This window comes from Panthera pardus, unplaced genomic scaffold (assembly GCF_024362965.1).
Source record: "Panthera pardus isolate Hobbes unplaced genomic scaffold, ASM2436296v1 HiC_scaffold_1, whole genome shotgun sequence".
NCBI lineage: Eukaryota > Metazoa > Chordata > Mammalia > Carnivora > Felidae > Panthera > Panthera pardus.
Genome location: NW_026526654.1, coordinates 4,505,075 through 4,524,810, shown reverse-complemented (window position 1 = coordinate 4,524,810; position 19,736 = coordinate 4,505,075). Strand labels below are relative to the sequence as shown.

Genomic DNA, 19,736 nt, shown 5'->3' with positions numbered 1-19,736 from the left:
CTATTTCTGTCTCTTCCTCTTCTAGGACTCCTATGATTCTGATGTTCCTTTTTAATGAGTCACTGATTTCTCTAATTCTTAAATCGTTCTCTTTTGCCTAACACCCCCTCTTTTTTTTTTTGCTTCATTATTCTCTATAAGTTTATCTTCTATATTGCTGATTCTCTATTCTGCCTCATCCATCCTTGCTGCCGCTGCATCCACCCATGATTACAGCTCAGTTATACAATTTTTAATTTCATTCTGGCTATTTTTTACTTATTTTATCTCCACAGAAAGGGATTCTAATCTATTTTTTACTCCACCTAGTATTCTTATTATCGTGATTCTAAATTCTGGTTCAGACATTTTCCTTGTATCTGTGTTTGTTAAATCACTGGCTGTCATTTTTTGTGTTCTTCCTTTGGGAGTGAATTCCTTTGTTTTGTCATTTAGAAGGGAGAAAGGATTTAATGAGGTAGAAAAACTGAAATTAAAAAAAAATAAAGGTAAAAAAATGTTAAAATTAATAATTAAACACACACACACTCAAAAATTGAATAGATGATACTGGATCTTAGGTGTGTTTTGGTCTGGGTGTTGAAAGTGGTTTGACAGATGAGAGAAAAAAAGGGGGAAGGGGAAGAAAAAGGAAATCGTTTGAGAATTTGAAAAAATAAATACACTGAAGTAGAGTAAACTGAGATGTTGGGGGTAAAATAGAATTTGAAAAAAATATACACAAAAGTAAAGAATATAGTTGAAAAAAATTAAAGAAAAATATTTTAATAAAATTAAAAATAGATGCGATTTTTTCCTTTTTCTGTGTTCAAGAAAAAAGACAAAAACAAAAAAGAGAAAAAAATGAGAAAAAAATTAAAAAAAAATTGTGAGGATAGTCAGAAGATGGCGGCGTAGGAGGACTCTGGGCTCACTGTGTGTCCTGCTGATCACTTAGATTCCACCTACACCTGCCTAAATAACCCAGAAAACCAACAGAAGACTAGCAGAGTGGAGTCTCCGGAGCCAAGCGCAGACGAGAGGCCCATGGAAGAGGGTAGGAAGGGCAGAGAGGCGGTGGGCGCTGCACGGACTGGCAGGAGGGAGCCGGGGCAGAGGGGCAGCCCGCCGGCTAAGCAGAGACCCCGAGTCTGGCTTGCAAAAGTGGAGGGGCCGGATGGAGTGTGTTCCAAAAGCAAGCAGGACTTAGTATCTGGGAGGTCATAAGTTAACAGTTCTGCTTGGAAAGAGGGAAGGCTGGAGGACAAAGGGAGGGAGAGTTGCTGAGCTGCAGGACTACAGAGCTAAGTCTGGTGGGGAACAAAGGCGCTCGCCAGCGCCATCTCTCTCGCCCATCCCCCAGCCAAAATCCCAACGGAAACCAGTTCCTGCCAGGGAACTTGCTTGCCCTGTGCAAACACCCAACACAGTGCTTCTGCAGAGCCACCTCTCCGGCAGCAGGTCTGACTCCCTCACGCTGCCACAAGGCCCCTCCTGAAGTGGATTACTGAAGGAGAAGCCAGCTCAGCCTGCCCCTCCTGCCCCCATGCACCTTGACTACCCACCCCAGCTAATATGCCAGATCCCCAGCACCACAAGCCTGGCAGTGTACAAGTAGCCCAGACAGGCCACCCTACTCCAGAGTGAATCCCGCCCCTAGGAGAGGGGAAGAGAAGGCACACACCAGTCTGACTGTGGCCCCAGTGGTGGGCTGGGGGCAGACATCAGGTCTGACTGCAACTCCACCCACCAACTCCAGTTATACACCACAGCACAGGGGAAGTGCCCTGCAGGTCTGCACCACTCCAGAGACTATCCAAAATGACAAAACAGAAGAATTCCCCTCAAAAGAATCTCCAGGAAATAACAACAGCTAGTGAACTGATCAAAAAGGATTTAAATAATATAACAGAAAGTGAATTTAGGATAATAGTCATAAAATTAATCGCTGGGCTTGAAAACAGTATAGAGGACAGCAGAGAATCTCTTGCTACAGAGATCAAGGGACTAAGGAACAGTCAGGAGGAGCTGAAAAACGATTTAAACGAAATGCAAAATAAAATGGAAATGACGATGGCTTGGATTCAAGAGGCAGAGGAGAGAATAGGTGAACTAGAAGATAAAGTTATGGAAAAAGAGGAAGCTGAGAGAAAGAGAGATAAAAAAATCCAGGAGTATGAGGGGAAAATTAGAGAACTAAGTGATACACTAAAAAGCAATAATATACGCATAATTGGTATCCCAGAGGAGGAAGAGAGGGAAAGGTGCTGAAGGTGTACTTGAAGAAATCATAGCTGAGAACTTCCCTGAACTGGGGAAGGAAAAAGGCATTGAAATCCAAGAGGCACAGAGAACTCCCTTCGGACATAACTTGAATAGATCTTCTGCATGACATATCATAGTGAAACTGGCAAAATACAAGAATAAAGAGAAAATTCTGAAAGCAGCAAGGGATAAACGTGCCCTCACATATAAAGGGAGACCTATAAGACTCGTGACTGATCTCTTTTGAAACTTGGCAGGCCAGAAAAGATTGGCACGAGATCTTCAATGTGTTGAACAGAAAAAATATGCAGCCGAGAATCCTTTATCCAGCAAGTCTGTCATTTAGAATAGAAGGAGAGATAAAGGTCTTCCCAAACAAACAAAAACTGAAGGAATTTGTCACCACTAAGCCAGCCCTACAAGAGATCCTAAGGGGGATCCTGTGAGACAAAGTACCAGAGACGTCGCTACAAGCATGAAAACTACAGACATCACAATGACTCTAAACCCGTATCTTTCTATAATAACACTGAATGTAAATGGATTAAATGCGCCAACCAAAAGACATAGGGTATCAGAATGGATAAAAAAACAAGACCCATCTATTTGCTGCCTACAAGAGACTCATTTTAGATCTGAGGACACCTTTAGATTGAGAGTGAGGGACTGGAGAACTGTTTATCATGCTACTGAAAGCCAAAAGAAAGCTGGAGTAGCCACACTTATATCAGACAAACTAGACTTTAAATTAAAGGGTGTAACAAGAGATGCATAAGGGCATTATATAATAATTACAGGATCTATCCATCAGGAAGAGCTAACAATTATAAATGTCTATGCGCCGAATACGGGAGCCCCCAAATATATAAAACAATTACTCATAAACATAAGCGACCTTACTGATAAGTATGTGGTAATTGCAGGGGACTTTAACACTCCACTCACAGAAATGGATAGATCATCTAGACACATGGTCAATAAAGAAACAAGGGCCCTGAATGACACATTGGATCAGATGAACTTGACAGATATATTTAGAACTCTGCATCCCAAAGCAACAGAATATACTTTCTTCTCGAGTGCACATGGAACATTCTCCAAGATAGATCATATACTGGGTCACAAAACAGCCCTTCATAAGTTTACAAGAATGGAAATTATACCATGCATACTTTCAGACCACAATGCTATGAAGCTTGAAATCAATCACAGGAAAAAGTCTGGAAAACCTCCAAAAGCATGGAGGTTAAAGAAGACCCTACTAACGAATGAGTGGGTCAACCAGGCATTTAGAGAAGAAACTAAAAAATATATGGAAAAAAAGAAAAATGAAAATACAACAATCCAAATGCTTTGGGAGGCAGCGAAGGCAGTCCTGAGAGGAAAATACATTCCAAATCCAGGCCTATCTCAAGAAACAACAAAAATCCCAAATACCAAATCTAACAGCACACCTAAAGGAAATAGAAGCAGAACAGCAAAGGCAGCCTAAACCCAAGAGAAGAAGAGAAATAAGAAAGATCAGAGCAGAAATAAAAAATATAGAATCTAAAAAAACTGTAGAGCAGATCAACGAAGCCAAGAGTTGGTTTTTTGAAAAAATAAACAAAATTGACAAACCTCTAGCCAGGCTTCTCAAAAAGAAAAGGGAGATGACCCAAATAGATAAAATCATGAAAGAAAATGGAATTATTACAACCAATCCCTCAGAGATACAAGCAATTATGAGGGAATGCTATAAAAATTATATACCAACAAATTGGACAACCTGGAAGAAATGGACAAATTCCTAAACACCCACACTCTTCCAAAACTCAATCAGGAGGAAATAGAAAGCTTGAACAGACCCATAACCAGCGAAGAAATTGAATCGGTTATCAAAAATCTCCCAACAAATAAGAGTCCAGGACCAGACGGCTTCCCAGGGGAGTTCTACCAGATGTTTAAAGCAGAGATAATACCTATCCTTCTCAAGCTATTCCAAGAAATAGAAAGGGAAGGAAAACTTCCAGACTCATTCTATGAAGCCAGTATTACTTTGATTCCTAAACCAGACAGAGACCCAGTAAAAAAAGAGAACTACAGGTCAATATCCCTGATGAATATGGATGCAAAAATTCTCAATAAGATACTAGCAAATTGAATTCAACGGCATATAAAGAGAATTATTCACCATGATCAAGTGGGATTCATTCCTGGGATGCAGGGCTGGTTCAACATTCGCAAATCAATCAACGTGATACATCACATTAATAAAAGAAAAGATAAGAACCATATGATCCTGTCAATCGATGGAGAAAAGGCCTTTGACAAAATGCAGCACCCTTTCTTAATAAAAACCCTTGAGAAATTCAGGATAGAAGGATCATACTTAAACATCATAAAAGCCATTTATGAAAAGCCCACAGCTAACATCATCCTCAATGGGGAAAAACTGAGAGCTTTTTCCCTGAGATCAGGAACACGACACGGATGCCCACTCTCACCGCTGTTGTTTAACATAGTGCTGGAAGTTCTAGCATCAGCCATCAGACAACAAAAGGAAATCAAAGGCATCAAAATAGGCAAAGATGATGTCAAGCTTTCACTTTTTGCAGATGACATGATACTATACATGGAAAATCTGATAGACTCCACCAAAAGTCTGCTAGAACTGATACAGGAATTCAGCAAAGTTGCAGGATACAAAATCAATGTACAGAAATCAGTTGCATTCTTATGCACTAACAATGAAGCAACAGAAAGACAAATAAAGAAACTGATCCCATTCACAATTGCACCAAGAAGCATAAAATACCTAGGAATAAATCTGACCAAAGATGTAAAAGATCTGTAGGCTGAAAACTATAGAAAGCTTATGAAGGTAATTGAAGAAGATATAAAGAAATGGAAAGACATTCCCTGCTCATGGATTGGAAGAATAAATATTGTCAAAATGTCAATACTACCCAAAGCTATCTACACATTCAATGCAATCCTAATCAAATTGCACCAGCAATCTTCTCGAAACTAGAACAAGCAATCCTAAAATTCATATGGAACCACAAAAGACCCCGAATAGCCAAAGTAATTTAGAAGAAGAAGACCAAAGCAGGAGGCATCACAATCCCAGACTTTAGCCTCTACTACAAAGCTGTCATCATCAAGACAGCATGGTATGGGCACAAAAACAGACACATAGACCAATGGAATAGAATAGAAACCCCAGAACTAGACCCACAAACGTATGGCCAACTCATCTTTGACAAAGCAGGAAAGAACATCCAATGGAAAAAAGACAGTCTCTTTAACAAATGGTGCTGGGAGAACTGGACAGCAAGATGCAGAAGGTTGAAACTAGACCACTTTCTCACACCATCCACAAAAATAAACTCAAAATGGATAAAGGACCTGAATGTGAGACAGGAAACCATCAAAACCCTAGAGGAGAAAGCAGGAAAAGACCTCTCTGACCTCAGCCGTAGCAATCTCTTACTCGACACATCCCCAAAGGCAAGGGAATTAAGAGCAAAAATGAATTACTGGGACCTTATGAAGATAAAAAGCTTATGCACAGCAAAGGAAACAACCAACAAAACTAAAAGGCAACCAACGGAATGGGAAAAGATATTTGCAAATGACATATCGGACAAAGGGCTAGTATCCAAAATCTATAAAGAGCTCACCATTTTCTAAATCTTATTCTACAGGAGAGTTTAATGTTGGTAGAAATATGCCTCAATATTATAGATGTCTTTTTCCTTAACATTTATCAATGTCCTCTAGGTAAAGGTTACCAGGAAAACACCTGTAATTGGATGAGTTGGGTATATTACTCACTGAAGTAAGGGAAAACATGCATTGTAGGGAATTGTGGAGTTTTGGAATGAGAGGGTTTTAAAGGTAACAGGAGTCAGAACATTTTTACTTAATTATTATTGAAGTGAGCTACATTTATTATTATTATTATTATTATTAATCTTATAACAAGAGTGAGATTTTTTTACTTGATCATTGTTGTAATGAGCTATATATAGAAATCATTTCAAGCTCATTTTTCCCTGTTTAGTTCTTCAAAGGCCCCCAAATATCTGAGGACTTTTTTTCTGCTGTTAACGTGAGGAAGGTGAAATATGTCTGTATTTTGGCTTGTCAAGATTCTGTTCTCAGCCACCAGGCATCTTGTGATACACAATGTGATTTCCACTAATACACTAATATGTATTCACTTTTTCAGGCAGCATCCCAGAGGGATTCTTTCTCATGAACCATATTCTATCCTTCAGGAGACATGAGATCTTCCCCCAGAAAAGCTCTAATTGCACAGATCATACAATGCAGCACTGCTCCATTATGATACAGAGTAGCTACTGGCCCTTCTCTCAGTATCAATATTCAAGACAGAAGGCAAACATAGGTCCATTGTGTTCTTTAGATTTCATGAGACAGACTATCTTCTTAATTTTTTCCCACATGTTTTAAGTGAGGGGCAGGCAACCATACCAGCTCTTAATTTTCGGGGACAGCACCTCAGAATACACCTACAGTTCTCTCCTAAATTATCCATGTTCTCTCTTGACCTTATGAAATATTCCATGAATGTGAGCTGTTAGATCCACTTAATCATATTTAGGTCACATCTCTTGAAATAACTTAATGACAATAGGTTCAGCATTGATTTAGAACAGTTCATTTATTATTTGTTTATTAACTGATTAATTAATAAGTTAATTTTTCTCAAAAATTTTATTTTAACATTTCCTTACTTATATATTATATATTTTATTATAATAACACCAAATGGCCTGCTGGTGCATGAAGAAAATCCATGGCAGCTCCTCCTGTCTGGTTACTTAAGCTACTTAGTCTGCAGCCTAATTTAAAACCATTCTGTCTGAGCCCCATAGGTCTTCTTCTACTTTCTCACCCAGACCCAGTCTTTCTGCATTTTGCATGTTGTCTTGATTGTAATAATTTACAGCTATGCATGTGGGAAATTCCATATTCTATAGATCCCTTTCTCAGTGAGAGTTTTCCTGATGAGTAGACTGAAGTGAACCCACTCACTATTGTTCTGTATCTGGATACCTTTAGCCTTTCCCACACAACATTTGAAATTAGTAACAATTTATCAGTGTTTGCCTGTTTATTAGCAGTACCAGATACACAGTTACAGTTACAGATAATCAATCTAAGGTGTTTTAGATTACAGATACCTACAAAACATATATACAGTACCTAATAAGCATTTGTTAAGTAGATGAATAAATGATACAATTATATTAAATTAAGTTGGAGATTGTGTACATTTAAACTTCAAAAAAGAATGGAGGTAAAAAAGTAAAGAAATGAGTAGTTGGAAGACATATTCACTTGAAGATTTTTTTTTGTAGTGAATATTACATAGTCTGGGTTTAGAACTCCCTTGTCAAAGCCATCATACTCCTCTAGGTTTGGGCAAAGTCAATAAGGTATGGGCTCCAGCCAATTTCCTGATGATGTGGAGCAGAGTCCATGTCTTCTTCCATCTCAAAACATGAATGAAGGAGAGACCATACCCATGAGGGTCAACTGGGAATTAACTTTCCTTCATCACTTGCACAAGTAGATGCTTCTTTTGGGTTTTGTATTTAGTTCTGTGGCCTTGAATAGTCATCAAGTAAGTTCTACATCATGTAGTTTAACTCAATTCTTGTCCATTAACAAAAGATATATTAGGAACTGAAATGATAAAAAGTTATAAATTATGGCATCAAAATGATTTTTAGATTTTAGATTTATTTGAAGGGAGAAGTCCATCATTCTAAAATAAAACATTTTTGTTTTATTTAAATATTTATATATTTATTTTTATTTATTTATAAATAAAAATTTCCCTGCTGAAACTAGGGATTTTTATGAAGTTTGTAAATATTGTAATATACATATATAATTATATAATATAATATAATATAATATAATATAATATAAATATATTAGAATATTTACAAACTTCATAAAAATCTCTAGTTTCAGCAGATTCAAAATAGGGCAATTTTTGCTCAGTCACATAGAATGTCTTCTTCCTATGGCTTTTCTAATATGACCTAAGGGCAGGATGGTGAGAGGGTGTTCATTTTGACCATTGTAGAGGGGGCCAGGATAAAAGTATGGCCTCAGAGAATCTGTGAAGCAGTTTCTATAGGTGTAGATGTGAGAAAGATTGGTCACATTATAAAACGACACTCTTCCAGCCTCATAGTCCAGGAAGATACCAATAGTCTCAGGAGATTCCTCGAGGTGGAGTGTTTTCTGTGGGTTTAAAAGAGCTTGATAGTCATTGTTTCTATTCAAGCCTATTGTCCAGAACCCAGTCTCAGAGGACACCATGATTTCTCCCCGTCTGCAGACAGAATCCTTACAAATGCCTAAAGTCCATTTTATTTTATTTTTCACACTCACTTCCCAGTAGTGTTTACCTTTGGAAAAAATTTGCTGACCTAATACACAGACCAGGTTATCAAACCGCTGTTTTCTTTTGGGTAGTTCCTGAAAGGTATCACCTCCTTTCACACTTTTGTTGTCATCAGTAATTTGGAGATATGGGTTAGCTGTGTCTGGATCCAGGGTAACATTTTCTATAGAAGAACATGTTGTCAGTCTTGGCTATGATCAATAATATTCAACAGTAATTAATGCAATATACAAGAGTCCTTCCTTTATCTAGGAACTTTTTCTGCTTACTGGTACATGAAGCACATTTATAAATATTCAATTTTCAAAACAAAACATGAAATGAAGAAATATTTTCATTTTGTAGTTGAGACAACAAATACTTAGAGAAGTTTGTCCAACAATGATTACTAATATCCATCAATGTTTAGCTTCAAGTCCAGACTTACCTGATTCAATTTGTGAATTAACTGAAGACAATTATAAATATTTACATTGATTCTCAATGTTTTGACAGTTTAAAATTGTTATAAATCATCAAATGAAATTTATCTAGATTTATTCAATTAATTTTCCTAAAACTGCTTTCATATAGGTGCAAAATTCAGATACATGGATACAAAAATAATTTTTAAAGGGTTGTATGCTAAGTATATAAACACACAAAGCAAAACTAAACTTGATTCAGATATTTACCTAATTACACAGGATTCTGTTAATGTACACTGTATTTCTCCTATTAATTAAGTGATCATAGTTATAAGTAAAACTAAATTCTACTTGTATTAGTGTAACCACAAAGAAAATTCCATTAGTATTAATGCAATATTAAAAATAACTAAAGACTCTTAGTCTTAGTTAGCACTGTAAATATAAGATTGTATGCACTTAAAGCCATTGCAGCTTAGTTGCTCATGGGTATTTTTCCAAAGCAATATCTGATATCTAGACTATACTTAATTCAATTGGTAAGAGTGCCTCTAAAGTTGTCTCATGAAAGTAAATATTATGTAAATTAGTCATATAAACTGGAGAAATCTCCTAATAATATTCATTATATATATATATATATATATAAATATATATATATATAACTGTATATTAATAAATACCTGGCATTTTTTCCTCACAGTGTATTTGTGTGAATCAAATGAAAATACTTTGAAATCATTAATACAAAGTTAGAAAATATAACACAAATTGTTGTTCCTAATATTAAACAGAGGTCATACATTTGGCAATTTGTTAGATGTCAAAACTTCTGGTTTTTCAATTTGACAAATTAAATGAAGGGCCACAAATTTTGGTTCCTTGGAAATTAGTAGCATTGTGTCAGTAGCCTCCATCCTAACATAGTAAGAAGGCAGCCTGCCCTTACCCCATTCCCTGTCAGCTACACCCTAGAGACATTCCCCAATGAATTTCTGGTTCTGAAAAGCATGTTAGATGATATCATTTTGGGCTCTAATGTTCTGCTTCCATCCATCACTGAACCTCAGAAGCAGGACCATTTGTGATATATAAGGAGCTATAGCTATAACATACTCAATAATAAGCATTACAAAGTGGAAATTTTGGAGAAAAAAAAGGGATGTGTGTGTGTGTGTGTGTGTGTGTGTGTGTGCGTGCGCATATGTTTGGTGTGAGTTTGTGAGACCCCTTGTCTGGTGGCCCAGTGTACTGGCTAAAAATAAGAACCAATATCCAAATACTTCAGTCTCTAGTTACCTGCATAGCGTCGAGCATATTTCAACCCTAAAATTAAAAAAAAAAGAAAAGAAAAGAAAAAGAGTATAGTTTTGTAACCAAGGTTTACCAATGAATAAAACAAGAAAAGGATGAGTGGTCAAAAGGCAAGTGCATGAGTCAGGGCTAGAGATGGTCATTTTCATTACTCACCTTCTTCTCCCAAGAATTTTATCCTTTCTGAAAGAATGAGATAGAGTAAGAGTTTGTTTTGAAATATATTTACATGTCTATCCTCACAGAGAAATATTACTTACCAAGTTCTTCATGAAGCTTTCCTGAAATGCAAAACAGTGACAAGTCTTGTGAGAATTTGGTCAGGACTCATTAACTAGACTCTCTTTCTAAATTTTTTAGTGTTTATTTATTTTTGAGAGAGAGGGAGAGACAGAGCATGAGTGGGGAAGGAGAATAGAGAGAGGGGGAGACACAGAATCAGAAGTAGGCTTCAGGCTCTGAGCTCTGAGCTGTCAGCACAGAGCCCAATGTGGAGCTAGGACTCATGAACCATGAGATCATGACCTGAGCCAAAGTTGGATGCTTAGTGGACTAAGCCACCCAGGTGCCCCAACTAGACTCTCTTTCTAATCTTTGCACATGTAAATTGCTTGGGAAGAAGAAAGAGAAAGAGAGAGAGAGAGAAAGAGAGAGATTGAATTCAAGTTATATATTTGGAAAATAGGTATTTAGAGTCTTCGGCTGCCTTTGCTTTATCGTAATTCAAAGGATCATAATGCAAAATTTTGACAAGAAATAGCCTCTCCCAGGTGTTTGTATTAAGCCTATGGACAGACTGCCCTCATCAAAAGAACAAAAAAAAAAGTATAAATTTAAGAAATTAGCATTGAAAACACCAGTGAGTTTGGATATAATTTCTTTTTCTCCGCACCTTAAGAATTAAAAACTAAATGCAGTTAGTTCAGCTATAATGTTTGTTTTGAAAATGTAATTTAGTCCTAACATATTAAGAAAGAATTTCAGTATACTATGAATTTTTTCATTTTTTATGTGTGATTTTTATGGGATAGAAAACTGTACCCAGTTTAATCCACAGGTGCAGTAACATATAAAATATATAAACACACACACACACATACACACACACAGAAAAATACTCCCATACACACATATGCACAGATGTCAGAAGGACAATGAGATACACCCACCCACAAATGGCATTACAACTCTCTGTCCTGACACATCAGAGTAACTACAAGATTCCAGCTTCACCAATGGTATAGGGCTCCATGCCCTTCCTTTCTTTGGCTTTTAACCCTATTTATTTTCTGTTCATTTCCTCTCTTTCTACTTTCTTTCACCACTATTTATTATCTTCCTTTGCATGAGTTGTTGGGCATGCTGGTGGAGGTAGGGGCAATATATGCTGTCACATGTCTTTTTCATGGTGAAGTGCCATAAGGTTATAGTATTTAGGTATTTCCTGGCGATTTAAAAAGTAGAAAATTCTGTAACCTGTTTGCTAGGTTTTATTTTTTAAAAATATGTCAACAACAAGATTTTTGGCTACCGTGCCTGTAATGTCATGTTTATGGATGGAATTTATTTCTACAAAATTCATATGCTTTTAAACACAGTGTAATAATATTAGAAAGTTGGGGCTTTGGAAAGTAATTAGGTCTTTACAGTGGAGCCCTCATGAATAGGATTAGTGCCCTCATAAGAAGAGCCAAGAACACTTGTTCTTGCTCTCATCTTCTGCCTTGTGAGAGAACAGTGAGAACACGGCCATCTGCAAACAAGGAAGTGGACTCTCAGACACCAGATTTGCTGGTGCCCTGTACTTGGATTTCCCAGCTTCCAGAACTGTGAGAAAAATCAACAAAATGAAAAGGCAGCAATCAGAAAGCGAGACAATATTTGCAAATCAAGAGGAAAGAGTTAATGTAGAAACCATATAAAAACATATACGACTCAATAGCAAAAAGCAAACAATATGATTTTAAAAAATGGACAAAGGGAATGAGCAGACATTTTCCCACAGAAGACATACAAATAGCCAAAAGAACAACAGGTACATAAAAAGATGGTCAACATCACTATGTATATTATTATTATTATTATTGTCACTGTTTATTATTTATCCACGGAAAAGAAGTAAATGCCAGTTGTAACCACATGAATGAAAGTGAATTGCGATGGCATTATGCTAAATTAAGTAAGTCAGAAAGAGAAAGAAAAATACTGTGCGATATCACTTATATATGGAATTAAAAAAAAAAAACAACCTGAAGTCATAGAAACAGAGAATAGAATAATGATTACCAGAGGCTGGAGGTAGAGGGAATTTAAGAGATTTTGCCCAAGGGTATAAACTTAAAACTGGAAATGAATAAGTTTTTGAGATCTGTTGTACAGCATAATAATTATTGTCAAATACACAGTATTAGAAAAATCAAAATTGTTAAGAAGATAGATCTTGATTTTTCTTACTCAGTAAATAAATCATAATTATGCAACATTATGGAGTTGTTAGTTAATGCCTTGGTGATAATTATATTGCAATATATAAATGTATGGAATCAACACGTTGTATACCGTAAACTTACACAATGTAATTTGTCAATTATATCTCAATGAGAAAGATAAAAAAAAAGCACAGTTTAATTTAATTTAATTATTTTATTTTATTTTATTTTGGTTTTAAAGAGCTGTTTCAAAGTTGCTAAGAGACTAGATTTTAAATATCCTGACCACAAAAAATAAATGATAATTATGTGATGTGATATTGATGTGAACGTTACCAGGTTATAGTGTGGTCAATATATTCCAAATAGAAATGTATCACATTAAAAAAAAAAAAAAAACAGAATTCTTAGGGATATGAGCTTTGCCAGATATAATGTTTAATATGTGTTCAATATAGTGTTCAATATGTACCTGAAATTGATATGTGACTTAAGAATATTTAGCATCCAGTTATCAATAGATTTTTTTTCCTTTGCAAAAGTTTTGCATTTACTAGGAAAAAAAAGTTTTTTTTTAAATTTTTTAAATTTTACTTATTTATTTTTAAAGAGAGAGAGAGAAAGCATGTGCAAGCAGCAGAGGGGCAGAGAGGAAGGGTGAGAGAAAATCTCAAGCAGTCTCCACACTAATGGTACAGAGCCTGACATAGGGCTCAGTGTGGGGCTCAAATGCACGAACTGTGAAATCATGAACTGAACTGAAATCAAGAGTCAGATGCTCAACTGACTGAGCCACCCAATAACCCCCAAGGTAATTTATTTTAAATAAAGTCTACTATCAATATGTGGGTGCATCATGCATTCAGAATCAAAATGGTGATTTTATTTTATAATCCAGACAATAAATCATTCTTCTAAGAAAATTATAATAATTATTTATCATTTCACTATAATATAATCATGATTTATCATTTAATCTTTTTGTCTGTTTTTGTGCTACATATGTAAGCACAAAAATATAGGCACTACCACAGAAATCACAGTCATGTAAATTAAGGAAGAAATTGATATTCAAAGATAGGGCATAGAGTTGTAAGTAATATAAAAATTTATGAAACACAAATTGTCATGCAGTTAGAAACTGCACTTATGTGAATAGATAATAAAATTTTAAACTAGAGTCTCATGGTGGCCAGCTAGAGTTGGTTCAAAATATGAACAGAGCTTTTTCCAAATATAACCAAATTATATCTCTCCCAAGTGTGATCTGTGTGATATCAAGAAAGTACCATAAATTAGGTTGATACTGTTATTTACAATGTGATGGATAAATGAGCTAACGTGAAAAAAAAAAATCTGCATTCAGCATCTGGTATTTAACTTATCTGACATGTCCACAAGTAGCATTTATTACTTTTTATTCATGATATTCCTAATTTAACTGCAAAAATTTTCTACTTATCCAGCACATTTTTTCCTGAGACTCTTTTTTAGACAAAGCACTATTTTCATTGTGATGAATAAGACCCAGTTTCTTCACCCACAGAGGCATTAACAAGCTGCCTGACAATTGAAGCACCATTCCAAAATCAAGGTGCTTTAAGAGAAGAAGGGCCATCCGAGGTATTTGTGCTCATTTTCACAAGGGTTATATTCTTTGTGTTTAATTATAAACATAATTTGTTACAAAAATGATATGTATCAATTTATTTTAAAAAAGTCAAGGAAAGAAAAAGGGACCCATTAGGTGTCTATTACCCATCTATAATCCCTTTAAAATATCTTGCCATCTTCTCATTATCTAAATATGCAGAATAGTTTTACCCCACAATAGTGAAAGGAATAATCTAATGCATGTTTTTCATAATGTCCTCTATTCTTTTCGAGATTAACAGTAACATTTTAATGAAAATAAATACTATTCTATAGCATAATTAACTGATTTATTTTTAATTTTTTTTAATTATTTTTTTTTGAGAGACAGAGCATGAGCAGGGGAGGGGCAGAGAGGGAGACCCAGAGTCTGAAACAGGCTCCAGGCTCTGAGATGTCAGCACAGAGCCTGACGGGGGTCTGGAACTCACGGACTGTGAGATCATGACCTGAGCTGAAGTCAGATGCTTAACCGACTGAGCCACCCAGGCACCCCTTAACTGACTTATTTTTAAATAAAACTTAAAAAACTTTATTTTTTAAGCGTTGAATTACTGATTTTTCCCTTATTCTCATAAAATTAAAAACAAAATTATTGTTCATTTATAAATCCCATCCTTCAGGTGATCTGACAGAAAGGGAATAAAAGACAAGTGATATACAGAAAAATGACTGTCAAAAAATGTATAAAATAAAAATGCAGTTTGTGACTATAAAGAGCAAAGACAAAACAATAAATCAAAAGCAGAGAATGAAGATTAAGCCTTTTTTTTTTTTTTTTTTTTGCCAAGTGTCACTGAGGGATTGGTTCTAATTATCAGAAGTTTAGGCAACTGAAGAGATTACTAATGTTAAGAGAGTTGATGAATTAAGTATTGAATTTGATTACCAACTTAGTGAATAAAATCACTGGATCCAGCTGTACAGGCCACTAAGAGGGGCATTTTGTTTGTATTTCCTTCTCCATTACCTCCCACTCCACCCTCCACATTGAATTATTCATTATGGTCATTTGAGTCTAGCTCCATCCTAGGTTTCCTGCTCTCCCAAGCCCTTCCACCAACCTCCACCCTTCATCACCCTTCTTCTGAGTCTTGCTCATTGACTGTGGAAGCTCCTTTACTGGTCTTCCAATGCCCACTCCTGCACACGTCAATGGATTCTCTAATGCAGTCTTTTTAAAACTCGGATCTTAGGGGCACCTGGGTGGCGCAGTCGGTTAAGCGTCCGACTTCAGCCAGGTCACGATCTCGCGGTCCGTGAGTTCGAGCCCCGCGTCAGGCTCTGGGCTGATGGCTCGGAGCCTGGAGCCTGTTTCCGATTCTGTGTCTCCCTCTCTCTCTGCCCCTCCCCCATTCATGCTCTGTCTCTCTCTGTCCCAAAAATAAATTAAAAATGTAAAAAAAAAAAAAAAACAAAAAACTCGGATCTTATAATTTTTATGTTGAATACCTACTTACTCAGAATTCCTCAGTTCCTTTCACCACTCATAAGGTAAATATTAAATTCTAAAATTAAAAGGTTGGTTATTATCTGCCTTCTATCTACCTCCTCAGTCATAGTTGCTGCTAGTTCGTTGGTGTATTACTTTATTAATTTTTATTCTTGTTTTAATTTTAGGTACATGACAGAAAGAAATATGTGCTCCATATTTGCCTATGTATTACTATTGCAAAGCACATTTTTTAAATGTAAAGAGCATTAATAAATAAATGTAGGTTGTTGGTGGTGAAGATGATGATGAGGAGGACAATGATGACAAATATTTTTTTTTCCTCTCAGGATATGTCCCACATGACAAACCTACCTTTGTTAAACTATAGATAAATGCTTTCATTCTTCCATGAATCACGTTTAATTTTTTTTTTGATAAGAGAAAAGATACTTGTTGGTATTTTTTATGAAATGAATTCAAGTTTTTCTTTACTCCAAAGAAGTATTAATTCAATTCTGGGAAAATGAGTTGAGAAAAATTATTGGAAATGTAACAAATATATGTATAGTGGTTTCAGATTTGGATTAATTTGTAGTTAATTCTGATTTCAGTCGGGATGGGCTTATGTTATATAGACCCATTCAGAGTACTTTTACATTTGATCAACAGCTTTCCTTAAGTGAGAATGTTTGTTGCATAGAAAATCTAAATCTTAATAGGATTCCAAAATTAAACACAGCAGGGACATAGGCTTCCAGGTCATGGAAATTAGAGTCAAAATTAAACCATAGACTTTACATAGGATTTCTCTTTTCCATTAAACTACCGATTTTACACAGACTGTACACAAACATGTACAGACTTTTAAGACCTGTTTATTTAGTTCAGTGTATATCTCAGAGTAGATTGTCCTAGCTTTTCTTTTTCTTTTTTTTTCTTTTTTACCACTAACCATATAATCTGTTCTCTACCTTCAAGAAAATAACATTTTGAATTGAAAATCTTGTCACTGTACCCCTTTTTAGAATTTATATGATTTCCTTATTTTCTTGGATAATATTCAAAATTCTGTTTCTTAGAGAGCATTCAAAATTCTTAGAATGGTAAGGACATGTGGCATTTACCAGCCTTTGCCTACGTATAGCCTTGTCTAGGTTTTCTGAGCCAGAGGCACCTGGCTAATATTGCCTCTTCTAATAGAACCACAGGCTCACCTCCCCTCAGAGTTTAGTGCATGTTGTGCTTTCTGCTTTACACATGGTAGTTCTCTCTTTGACCTACCTGTCCTTTTCAATATCTCCAGCCTCTTCTGCATTGACTTTCTTTAGCAAATCTAGAACCCCATGTCTAAGCCCAGTCCAACTGTTGTACTATCCATGGCATCATTAACCTTCCTCCATAACAAATATTAGAATATTTGGTTTTTAATTATTATTTAAATGTGGAATTTGTATCATTCTTATAGCAACTTCCATAAAGAAAGATAGTCCTTTTGTCTCATTGTTTCTTAAGCACTGACTGTAAAATAGTCAGTTAATTACTATATATACAAAAGACAAATGACCTCACTGAATGGCACTGAATGTAAGACCTGAGTTGCAGCGCTAATGGCACACATGGATTCATCTTGTTCTTCTGTATTTATGCCTAAAACTTTGTCTTATAAATAGTTATGTTCACTTTTTAAAGTAGCAGGAAGATACTTTACTTGTTTTGAAAACTTTTAGGTCACACATGGGGTGCCTGGAATTTGTTCTTTAATAATAATGAAAGAACATCAATATTGGAATATTGATATGGGATATCCAAACACTGCTTCAGTCAAATATAAATATCACTTACCGTTCTTTTTTTCTATGTTCCCTATATGAAGAAATAAAGAAAGAAAATGTATGTTAGAACGTGTCCTCTTATCCCTATTCATGGAATATCTGTCCTATTACTTGGTCTCAATTTGAAAACAGAGACCCTGAGAAGAAATACTTAATGATCCAGTGTATATGTGTGACACAGAGAGAGATAGTTATTTCCTGAATAATAATAATAATAATAATAATAATAATAAACACAAACTAAATACATACTATTTGACTTGTAAATGTGTTTATGTAGATATAAAATACGATACTAAAAGTGATCTCTTTTGGATGATGTCTCAAATTTGAGAATATAAGTGCCAAGGACCTACAAATTCTACCCATTCTTTCCAGGATAAGAGGGAAGTCTGAAAGTGGCCTTCAGACCCTCATTTTATCACACTTCATTTACAATACCTGGCAGCTGATAAGAAGGAAATGAAAGGGGGGGGGCTTCTGAGAAAGGAGGATTTACTGAAATGGAGGGTTTGGTTTACCTTACTTTGCATTAAAGACATGGTATATTTGGCATACTCAGCTCTAGCAATATATCCTTTATTTGAGCAACCATAAAAACTTAAGGTGTCTGTCTTGGATTTTTAGAAATAAGGAGGTACTTTCCCGCTTCACACCTTAAAATGTTCCAAACTACAGGCTGTTTAGATGTACAGTCTTGGAAACATACCATGTTTATCTTACATTAATATAAACTTACTGCAGATTTGTCTTCCAGAATAAACGCCACATGGCTGCAGACTGAGGGTCGATTGGAATTTCAATGGATTGTACCCCCAACCACTTCGGGATAACCCATTTCTTTGAGTGTTTCAGAGAAGAGTCAGCAAAACTGTTCACAAGGCCTTTCTTGAGAATTTTCTCAAGTAGATAATAATATAGTATGTTTCTTGATATTACCAATTTTATTTAAACAAGTATATTTTCAATAGCTATTTATTAAACATTTGACCAAACGTGAGTATAGGGCCATAGTTATATGTGGCTTTATAACTGGTTTGTAGAATAACTTAGAAATTATCAAGTTTATGCAAAAAACAACCTTATTTAATCTCACTGTTAAAGTTTCAAATAAATTTCCCAGAATTATTTTTTCATGTCTATTTTGAGTATTAAATTGTTCAGGCCATGCAATAGCCCATTTCCCTTCTGCCTCAGGTCTCCTACCTTCTCTCACCTCCCATGAAACTTGTGGTTCCTCCAGGAAAGAGAACTGAAGGTGGAGTGGAGTGGGAGTTTGTGTAAAGGAAGGAGAAAAATTTGTCTCACGTGAGGGTCTTCTGCGTGCTTAGATGTTCAAATTATCACTTTCTTTTGGAGAGGATTTTGGTAGATTCCTTAAGGTCCTCCCTGTCAATTCCCACACGAACGATAGCCTTTCATGGGAGAGGAGTACTTAGTAACTCTCTTAGGAAGTGTTCCCTCCACATCACTCTCTTGAGGTCACATAGAGCCTAACTGAAAGTCTCATGCCAAATATATTTCTAGGCATCTCCAGGATAAGATTCTTCACCTTGCCTCACTTGGCCCAGAGTTGCATGGCCAAAGACATGAGATTCAATTCAATATAGTATTAAGGAAATATAAGAAATTAATTTTGACATAAGTGTTTCTCCAAAAATTAGGTGTTACGTGATCTTTAAACCCTAGATCAGGAAATAAACCATTAGGTCTGTTTCCTAGCTAATATTTTCTTTCATACATAATCTAGAAAAAACAAGGAGCAAAACAATTTGACAAAGAAAAATATAAATACAAATAATTTTTTCCACTCAACAGATATTTGTGGACTGGCTGCCCTTAGCTCCGCATGGATCAGGCTCCCTCAGTAAAGGAGGACACATAGCTCTGACCTGTCACATGCACAGATCACCATGAAAAACAATAATGAGAGAATGAAATGGCTGTGGGATACCATAGACTACTCATATCCCTCTCTCAACTAGTGAG

General features: G+C 35.8%; 1 protein-coding gene across 5 annotated transcripts in view; it reads right to left on the bottom strand.

Annotated features, from left to right (window-relative positions):
* Window positions 1–6,989: 6,989 nt before the first annotated feature.
* LOC109259553 (butyrophilin subfamily 1 member A1-like) overlaps window positions 6,990–19,736 on the bottom strand; it is a 73,977-nt gene continuing 61,230 nt past the window's right edge. For 2 of the 5 annotated variants that reach the window (XM_019437155.2, XM_019437156.2), the window contains 5 exons: window positions 17,758–17,778; window positions 10,659–10,679; window positions 10,555–10,581; window positions 10,384–10,410; window positions 8,220–8,840 (listed from right to left, as the gene is read on the bottom strand). In XM_019437155.2, the coding sequence (XP_019292700.2) occupies window positions 8,269–8,840; window positions 10,384–10,410; window positions 10,555–10,581; window positions 10,659–10,679; window positions 17,758–17,778 (668 nt within the window). In that variant the 3' untranslated portion in view covers window positions 8,220–8,268. Of the gene's footprint in view, window positions 7,945–8,219; window positions 8,841–10,383; window positions 10,411–10,554; window positions 10,582–10,658; window positions 10,680–17,757; window positions 17,779–19,736 lie in introns of those variants that run through there. The other 3 variants (XM_019437158.2, XM_019437161.2, XM_019437162.2) reach the window with 2 other exon arrangements.